This window comes from Oppia nitens, unplaced genomic scaffold (genome assembly GCF_028296485.1).
Source record: "Oppia nitens isolate AA-2021 unplaced genomic scaffold, nextdenovo-longstitch-racon4-pilon3 scaffold1_pilon_pilon_pilon, whole genome shotgun sequence".
NCBI lineage: Eukaryota > Metazoa > Arthropoda > Arachnida > Sarcoptiformes > Oppiidae > Oppia > Oppia nitens.
This window is the reverse complement of record NW_026533199.1, coordinates 8,469,244-8,479,243: the sequence shown is the minus strand read 5'-3', so window position 1 is coordinate 8,479,243 and position 10,000 is coordinate 8,469,244. Positions and strand designations below refer to the sequence as shown.

The window sequence follows — 10,000 nt, the reverse complement described above, 5'->3', positions numbered from 1 at the left end:
ATAAAACAATTTTTCAAATAAATATTTTACTTTAAAGCTTTTTTATGTTTTAAGTGATTATTATATAAGAAAATATTGTTATAAGTGATTCAATTTAAAAATGAATGCATTTTATATACAAATTATCAACATTTTTTATATAAGTTTATTATAAATATATATATATTCAGTAAATATTTTTTGTTTAAAACTTTAATTAGACCATCAAAATTTGTCATTAATTTATAAAATGTCAAACTAAGACTACTAACCTTTTAAAAATTACATGAAAAATTACTATTATTTATCTATTATTATAAATAATCTAAATCTACAGTTATTCACAAACTTTTTCAATAGTTTTTTAAAAATCAAATAAAACAATTCTTATTTATACAATATATTAAATAATTTAATTAATAATTATATTTTAATAACAAAACAATCCATACAAATTTATTAATAAATTTGTGTACTTTTTTACTTAACTTTATTAATAAACATTATAAATTGATATTAAACAATTTAACGTGTTATTAGATTTTAATATAAATTACAGATTGTTAAAGATTAAACTATAAATTTATATGTATTCCCATTCATTAATATTGATATTAATTTATTTTTGATAAAAATAATTTTTAAACATAGTCTTTAAAATAATATTTTTATGTATAATATAATTTTAAAATGTCCAAAATTTACATTTTATAATATTTATATAAAATTTTAATATTTTATATAAATGCTTTTTAGAAATGTGATATCAACAATTCATATTAAAAATTTTGAACAATTTTGTTTAAAATTCTAAATTTATTTAATTAATTTTTACTGAGCTATTAAATGTAATGAATATAATTGATTTTATTATTTATAATAAAATTAATCTAAAAATTTTATATAAACTAATTATTTACTAATTTTACTTACTATACTGTATATAAAATAAACAAGTAAAACAAAAATATAATTTGTAATAATTTTATAAATATAAGATGCCTAACATTTTAATAAAACAAAAGTGCATTATTATTATTTGCATAGCAATCACCTTAAACTTAAAATATTTCAATTATATTAAATTAAAAAAATTAACTTATTTGTAATAAAGTTAATAAACTAAGTGATGACTCCTTTTGGCGTTTTATTTAAATAGAAATTCAAATTTACAATAATAATAACTTAATAAGTTAAACAATACTGTAATATCAAAATTAATGTTTAGAGTTAACATATTTTTCATTAAACATTTGAATATCCGACTATATAATTGATTTATTATATTTTATTTATATAAATGACCAATAGTAATGTTATAGATAATATTGAACTTAACAAAATTGTAATTGATCATATTTTAATAAATTGTATAACTGACCAGATAATTGCACCCGACTCTTTTTACAATTTTTGAAAAGTCTGGTACAATTATCTGGGTAGTTATAGTTTATTAAAAAAAAAATTCAACTGCAATTGATCAACTACATTTTTTTGTTAAGTTCAATATTATCTATAACATTACAATTTGTCATTTTTATATATAAAATATAATTATAGATATTCATATTATACCAAAATTCTGTATTTCATTGAACAGTCAATCAATTTAATAATAATAATATTATACAGTACTTTATTATTGTTAGTATTCAAAGTTAACACTTTGTTACTATAATAACAATTTGTTAACTCTCAATATTTTGTCATAACTCAAAAACATTTCAAATCTAATTTCAAGTCTCATATTTGTCTAAATTATCTTTATATGAAAATGTTAATAGGATTTAAGCAAAAATAAAGTTTAAATTATAAATAAATATTGCTGTAAAATATTATTAAATAAAAATTAAATTCTATAATAAAGTAAAAATATTTGTTAATTTGATTAACTTATTACCATAAGTACTATACAATTGATAGGAATTTGAGAATTTAAATTATGAATAAAATTTTAATATGAATTTAATTATTTCCGGTAATGATTCAGATACTAAATATTAACAAATACTACAAATTATACATTTAATTTTGATAATATTAACAATATAAATTGATAATATAAATACCCTAGGTCTCATAACAATACTAAACTTTAAAAAAATAACTTGTAATCTAATTTTATATAATTAAATTTAAAACCACAAGAAATGTTTGTTTTAAAACATTATTATTTATTTTTTTTAATAACAAAAGGTATGTTAAATTAAAATCAATAAAATATATTAATAAAACTATTATTCCTATATTTGATGATAAATTGTAATTAAATTAATCAAAACTCAAATCAATGGAAACATTAGTTTTAACATAAAGTTCGTGACTTAACATAAAAGTCGTGATATATTATAAGTCAATGATGTGTTGGCTTAACATTGAATGCATTGAGTTATAAGTTATACACTGTTTATATGTTTGTGTTATTCAAGTCTAGAGTTTATAACTAAAAATGTGACACAAATTGTGAGACATTTATTACAATCACTTTATATATATATATATATCATATATATTGACATCAATTGTCGTTTTGTTGACTCAATGCTTACTATTATGTAATCAAACAATTGTTTACTCAATTGTCACTAAAAACCTAACCATTGATGACATCGATGACAATCACATGCAATCACTCATCGGTCATATCATTGCAAATCAAGTGTCAAATCAATTCATAAACAACTCTTAAAATTTGTATTTATTTGTAAACCAAAAAAAAAAACAATCACTTCATTACCATCGATGACAACAACAATGTCTTTGAATCTCATACTTTGTCTTCATTTAAATGCAATTGTTTTGGCTTTTATTGCATTAATTGCATCAATAGGTTAGTACACCGTCGATGACAAAACAAATTGATTTATAATTTTAATGATAATATTTATTGATTTTGATTTGACATATCAGAGGCCAAAGTGATAAACTGTTCAATTGGTGTTTTAGGCGACTGTCCATCGGATGAGATATGTGAAGAATGGCATAACTCGACAACCGGTGGTCACTGTGTGTCACATAATAATACAATAATAATAGTGACGACAACTGTCAAACCGCTTCCCATTTATTCAAATGACAACAATAATAGTCGTGAGTTATTGTGATATCTCTTAATTTATGAGTATTTGAATGATTGACATCAATTGTCTTTTAGATTCAGTCATTATATTTAGTATCTTCGGAGCCGTGATGTCCGTAATGATAGTATTTATGGCCTATTATTTTGGTTTCCGTAAAGGTATGTTTCGCGATGTGTGGCGCCGGGCGTTCACACCTCATGTCATTGAACACCAACTTCTTGACCGAAGTCCACAAACTGATGACCGCAACGACACGGAAGCGATCGCTTAATATTTAATTCAATTAACGAATTTATTTTTTAAATCATCTAATCATTCATTTTAATCATATTTTTATTTGATTTTAGTTTTTATTTTATAGTCAATTATGATAGCAAAAGATAACAAAATATATACTAATTAATGATTAATTAGTTATAAACATTTTAAATAACAATCCAATTGAATTGTTATTTAAATATAATAGAAACTAAATCATTGATAACTAGTCAATCATTTATTTGACTTTTTGCTTATAATTAACAAATAAATGAAAAAACTATACATTATATTTCAATATAGTTTTACCATATTTAATGAGTTGCTAACCAAAAGAGTTACTGTATTTTTAAAATCATTGCAATTTTTAATTCGTACCAAATTTGATTAATTTTAAATAATGTAATTTTATAGTTATTTCATTAAAGAATTATGTCTTAAAATATTTGAAAAGCAATTAACACCTATAATGAAATTACCGGTAATAATAGAAATTATTATCCAGTTTTATAGACTATTAATGACAAAATTAATTTTAAGACAACTATTTGAAATCAGTGACGTATAATACATTTTGCATAAAATTATTTGCTTTAATATTATTTAATAAATAAAGTGGTGGTACTGTATTTAGAAAATGTTTTTTTTTAATATGTGAAATATCTGTGATAATATATGATTTTTTATTCAATTATTTTGTCTGCAATTTAATTTGCATTTAATTTACCTATTTCGTATTTTTATAAATTTTAAGTAATAATTTTAAAGGAAATTACTTTTTTAAGAATTATAATTATGTTTATTTATATAGACATTACTCATTTATAATATTACATAATTTTTTTTTAATTAAATTTATCTCTTACTAAAACAGTGTGTATATATATAAGAGTAAATGTTTTTCAAATTATTTGTAATGATATTTTTTACTAGATTTTTATATCTTAAAATTATTGCAAATATTAATTAACTTTTCAGTGAATTAATAAATAAAATATTTTCAATAAACTATTTTTTATGAATTGATGAATTGAATTGTATAAGAATTATATTAAATATATTCAAATTGCAAATAATTGATGATCTGTTTGGGAAAGTTTATGTTATTTAATATTTGCGATAAATGAATGCCAAATGTATTTCTTAGACTAATTCGGATCAATTGAGACAATCGGTACGGTTTGCATGACTTTGTTGTAATCCATTTACAAAACTCTTGAAACTCAATGCGATTCAATTGTTTTTCATTTTGATCGTCAAATTTGTTGTTTGGATAACATTTATTGGAGAAATTGCTGGGAAATCGGATGCCACACATGTATAACAATTTTAATGATTGCACATCACAACAGTTGAATCGGTAATAATTGAATACTTGACTTTCAAATGGTGTTCCCAATTGTATGAGTCGTTTAGAAGCATAGGAACAGTTAAATAGTAGGGCATATGTCAAGAGATTACCAGTTATTATATAATTATTGGTCACCGGTTTGTATTTGAATGTAAATGTTTGCCGCAAATCATTTAATTGTATAAATGATAACAAATAATCCAAACAATAGTTTGCTTCCTCTAAGTTCTCATCACTTTTTGATACAAATGTTTTAACTAAAATTGATTGATTCACAATTAATTTATTACTTATTTTAAATCCTATTTTAATTGATAACTTCATAGCTTTTAAATTATTATATTCAAGACATAAGTCAACTAAAGATGTTTTCGTATTTTTAGTAATTTGTGAATCAATTTCAGTCGCTCTTGTCTTGTATAACATTAGAATATATTCAATGATTTTAATATTATTGAGTTGAAGACAATTTTTAAATTCAATGAAGTAATTAATATCAAGTTTTGCATCCATTTCTATCAATAGTTTAATAGTCTCTAAATAATTGCATTTAATTGCTAGGATTAGTGGTGAGCATCCGTTTATATCAACAACATTGACATCGGCTCCGAAATTTAGCAAAAGGTTTACTAACGATATATCTTTAGTTATTGCCGAAGACTCGATGGCTGCAAATAGCGGTGTCCGACCTTTAGTGGTCATCTCATTAACATTGGCTCCGTTTCGACACAAAAGTGTAGTCATTATTTGATTGCCATTCATTGCTGACACATATAACGGTGTCTTCAATTCTGGACTATACTTAACGTTTAGATCGCAATTAGTATTAATAAGCAATTGGACGACTTCTGTCCAATTGTTTTGGACGGCATAATACAAAACGGGAGGCATTTTGCGCTGACCCACACCAGCATTAAAGTCATGACCTTTTGATATAATTTCTTTTACTAAATTTATATCTCTCCGATCTATTGCACGAAGACATCTCAAATCATTCATTATTATAATTAATTAATCATAAGTTTATAAAAAAAATTATTTTTTCACTATTATCAATATAATGTACATATATATATATAATGTGTATATAATTTATTAAATTATTAAAATTGAAAATATAAGCGATATTTTTCTAAACTATTTATAGAACTAAATACAAATAAATATAAGACTTTTTGGATGAAATCCAAAATTGTTTCACACAATTATACAGATTTGATTTTATTAGATAAAAATATTTTTAAAAGTTAAATGAGTAGCTGTTATAAAATTAACATATAATAAAATAAAAGTGTAAACTATTAAGTATTAAGCGATAAATATAATTATTTAATTATTATAATAATTACTAAACAACAATTTAATAATAATCAAATTTTTGTCAAATTATATAATAATTATTTTTTATTAAAATATTGAATGAATTTTTATAAAATCAGAGTTCAAAACAAATCTGATTAATTTAAATATTTAAAAAAATAAATAATTTTTAAATAAAAATATTATAATATTATAATATATGCATACATTTAATTGAAATACTATTTTATATCTACGTATTTATTGATGAATTTATCTGTTTTTCGGATTTGATTTTAAGTAATGGATTTTCCTGTTTGTCTTTTGCTTGTTTCAGTTGTTTATCGATCTCTAAATTATAATAAGATTTACAGTCTTTTTCGTAAAAGTCTGGAACAGTTACAGTGATGCCATCAATAGTTTTCTGAATCATCTTTACCGATGATTTGCCTTTTACTTTGATCTCATATTTGATGAGTTGATCCCAAAATCCCATATTAGGTCGGGCACACTCCCGGCGCTTTCGTACTGAATGAAAGGCATTCTTCAGAGACATTACTTCATGTTTTACCAAATATGCTATCAATTAAATAAAATCATATTTTTCTTATATTTCATTAAAATATATTTATATGCAAACCGAGTGCAAGAGTTGTTGAACGACTGGCGCCGGCCATACAATGGATTAGAGTTTTGCCATTTAATTGTGCGTTTTCCTCGATCTTATCGGACACTTCATCAAAATAAATAGATATATCATCTGTGACCGAGTCTTCCACCTTATTATTGATTGTATATTAATTATTAATTACTATTTATCCACAGATTCAAAAAACAATGATTTAAACTATAGTTAACTCTCTAATACTAACGGGAACTCTAATACACATAACACCGTCGGGTTCTGTATTATTCCACTCATAGGTTGCATTGATAATCAAAGTGAAGCCCTCTTTCTTAATATTTTCGTGAGTTAGAGATGCGATTCCCGACAAAAACACGTTTTTTGTCAGTTTAGTGCACACATTAAACGGCGGCTGAAACACTGTCTTCATGTCTTCATTGGTCGATGGATTGGTTGGCACCTCATCGGCCATCTTTTGACTCATCGGTGTTTTAATTGTAATTCGGCTAATCTTAAGCTTTTCTTTGCCTTTTGTGTAAGTCATGTGTTGTGCCAAATCTAAGACACTGTTTTTCTTAAGTGGTGTCAATGTTGTTGATGTCGAGTTGAAAGAAGTGGATGAACAACAACAACCCATTATCTAACAACAAGTGTTCAAATAAATTCAAATTTTCTATTTAGTTAATAACAAAAATTTTAAAAAGTTATTAATTTATTATTCAAATACAATAATTATTAACGCATTAATAAACAACATTTATTAATTGCAAACTAAATATAAAAAGCGAGACAACAATGTGTGGATATATTGTATAGAATATCGCAAACTACTTGTTTGGTATGAATCAAAACTAAATGGATTTATATCTAAATTTTAAATTATAAAATAACGTATTTTGTTATTACAATGTATTTGATGAGATGTTTGATATTAGTGCTACCGGTGCTCATTAGGTATATCTTAGGAATTCCACAGTTATGTTCAAAGAAGTTCGTCGATTCTATCTATAACTTAGAGTTCACTTACGACAACTCTCATCAAGAATATCGAAATCATATAGTTTTACTTCGAGGAGACTATAAATGGATATATAATGCCTTTACTAATAGATTGGGTTTAGAGGTTGACATACATGAAGAACAATATCACGAATATTCGGCATTTCATGTGACACGAGTGCCGGAGACTATACATTGCGACGGAGAGTGTCTGGAAATCAACAAAATGAAGAATTTGTATTTCGAGTTAAGCTATTCGTCACTTAATAACAAAAATAAGTTTCAGTTTTATAAAATTCCAGTATTGGATACAAAGGGACAGACATCTGAAAAACAACCGATTACTAGAGTCACTGATATGCCATGGAATATGACACCCAGTGGTAACAAACTCGAGGGACCTCTTTGGCCGCCAGAGTTCGAGATCAGAGACAATCGACCGGTTGTTTTTGTGCCGGAAAAGTTGGAAATGGTGTTTATAGTTAACGCATTCGGTGACACCCGATCTAAACCAACACTCTATTGGAATCGCTTGAAGACAGACAATTGGAAAGACTCATTCAAATCAGTTCAATTGAATCACTCGACCATCAAATTTCACGGATTGTTTAATTTAAACGGAACTATTTATGCCATCGGAGATGAACAGCATTTTGATGACAAAAATAAGGAAAGAGAGTCTAAAATATTTAAGTATATAATTGAAGACAATATCAGAAATCTGGTTAATACTGAATACGATTTATTCTCATTGTTTGACATCCAGTGCAACAATGAAGAGTCCTCTGAGTCGAGTTTATCCTCGATATACATCCTATTGATAGTACTGTTCTTTATAATAGCTATTCCAGTATTGATAGGAATTGCTTTATTTATAGTCTATAGAAGCAAATCCCGATCCACTGAAAACAATACAAGAAAACCTGATAGAAGACGGATCTCCAGTCGCGACACATTAGTGACGGCTTCCAGAGTTTCATTTAAAAGTGTCCATACAGTCGATTCACACACAGGTGTCATCAAAAGTGGGCCAAATGCTATGTTTGGGTCCAATAAAAATAACAATAGTAACAAAAATGTTGTAAACACTAAAAAGTCAACCAAAATATCGGAAAATAGGCCAAAAGTTAGTCCCGAAAATAACTTAAAAATAAGTCCTATTAGAGTCAATCCAACGTCCGGTGCATCTACCAGGACATCTACCAGTCCAACTACCAGTCCAACTACCAGTCCAACTGCCAAACCTAAGAGTCCACCTACTCTTACTAAAACTATTTCTAAAACGAGTCCAACAACTAATTCCTACTAATAAAAAATGCTTATCAATATAAGTATACATTAAATACATTATTGTTTATAAATTTAAATTTATATTTATTTTTTACTAAATTTCTTTAAAAACAATTTTTATTATTTATGATAATTTCTGAGTTTAATGTCATAAATTATTTTTGCATTAGTAATGAATAAAGTATTTAACAATTATTTATTTTTAAAAATAATTTTGATATTGATTTCTTTATATTTGTTTAATATTTATGTTACTAACTTATTATACAGTAATAACCTATATTAGTAATGTCTATATCGTATTGTATCTTAAAATAATATAAATGTAAATAATACAAAACTTTTAAAGTATTTCCTGATTTAAGTTAATCCTTATATATATTATTTCTTATTATTTTAAACTTTATAAAATCTTTAAAGTATTCAATTGTTTTTATATTTTAGTCATTGATTTTAAGTTTGATTTTATAAAATGCTATTATACTTCAAATTTTTGTTAATTTTTTCATATTTAATTGAATTTTATATATTTAATTGCTTACTAATTGACAAAAATGATTTAATAAACATACAATTAGACATCAGTCATACAGAACTGAGTAAAATATTAGGTAAAACTAAAATTAAATCAAACAGAAGACTAATGGGTAGAAAATTTGGTATAAAATATGCCAACAATAATGAATCGTAAGTAATATTATTTTATTTAGTAAATAATATTTTTTATAAAATAATTTAATTTTTATTTTAAGAGAAATTAGTCCTTTTCCAACACAAAAATTAAATACACATCGGATTGTATTTAATTTTACAGACAAATCATTGAAATTGTTTAACAAAGACGAGAAAAACGTTACCATCAAAGTGGATGAGAAATACCATAAAAATGATACATTAAGTGATTGTCAATCATCTCTTAGATCAAATCGACAACTTTTTGATGGAAATATCAATCAAACACATAGATTGTGTTCAGCTATTTATTCAATTTATTGTGATGTCAATTGTGATCACAAGTTAAAAGAAACTATTGATATAATATAAAAAATAACTTATAAAAATCTAAATAATTAAAAATTTAGTTATTTTATATTTAGAAAATATGTAAAATATTTGAAA

The 10,000-nt window shown here is 24.3% G+C and overlaps 2 protein-coding genes across 2 annotated transcripts; one reads left to right on the top strand and one right to left on the bottom strand.

Moving 5' to 3' along the window:
- The first annotated feature begins 2,381 nt into the window (after positions 1-2,381).
- Positions 2,382-3,343, top strand: LOC128952350 (uncharacterized). The gene is made up of 3 exons (XM_054297733.1): positions 2,382-2,809; positions 2,890-3,069; positions 3,134-3,343. Exons 1-3 carry the CDS (start codon positions 2,722-2,724, stop codon positions 3,328-3,330), a joined length of 465 nt encoding a protein of 154 aa, XP_054153708.1. The 5' UTR covers positions 2,382-2,721; the 3' UTR covers positions 3,331-3,343.
- A 2,877-nt stretch (positions 3,344-6,220) lies between these two features.
- Positions 6,221-7,272, bottom strand: LOC128966530 (dual specificity protein phosphatase 21-like). The gene is made up of 3 exons (XM_054313380.1): positions 6,840-7,272; positions 6,608-6,746; positions 6,221-6,546 (listed from the first exon to the last, which is right to left on the bottom strand). Exons 1-3 carry the CDS (start codon positions 7,227-7,229, stop codon positions 6,221-6,223), a joined length of 855 nt encoding a protein of 284 aa, XP_054169355.1. The 5' UTR covers positions 7,230-7,272.
- Positions 7,273-10,000: the final 2,728 nt, after the last annotated feature.

Excerpts from the sequence above, each read along its gene's own strand:
- LOC128952350 (XM_054297733.1), top strand. The coding sequence starts at position 2,722 with ATGACAACAACAATGTCTTTGAATCTCATACTTTGTCTTCATTTAAAT. Across the intron at positions 2,810-2,889 it reads TGCATTAATTGCATCAATAG|AGGCCAAAGTGATAAACTGT; the intron begins GTTAGTACACCG and ends TTGACATATCAG. Across the intron at positions 3,070-3,133 it reads AAATGACAACAATAATAGTC|ATTCAGTCATTATATTTAGT; the intron begins GTGAGTTATTGT and ends ATTGTCTTTTAG.
- LOC128966530 (XM_054313380.1), bottom strand. The coding sequence starts at position 7,229 with ATGGGTTGTTGTTGTTCATCCACTTCTTTCAACTCGACATCAACAACA. Across the intron at positions 6,747-6,839 it reads TTATGTGTATTAGAGTTCCC|GTGGAAGACTCGGTCACAGA; the intron begins GTTAGTATTAGA and ends ATCAATAATAAG. Across the intron at positions 6,547-6,607 it reads TTCAACAACTCTTGCACTCG|CATATTTGGTAAAACATGAA; the intron begins GTTTGCATATAA and ends TTTAATTGATAG.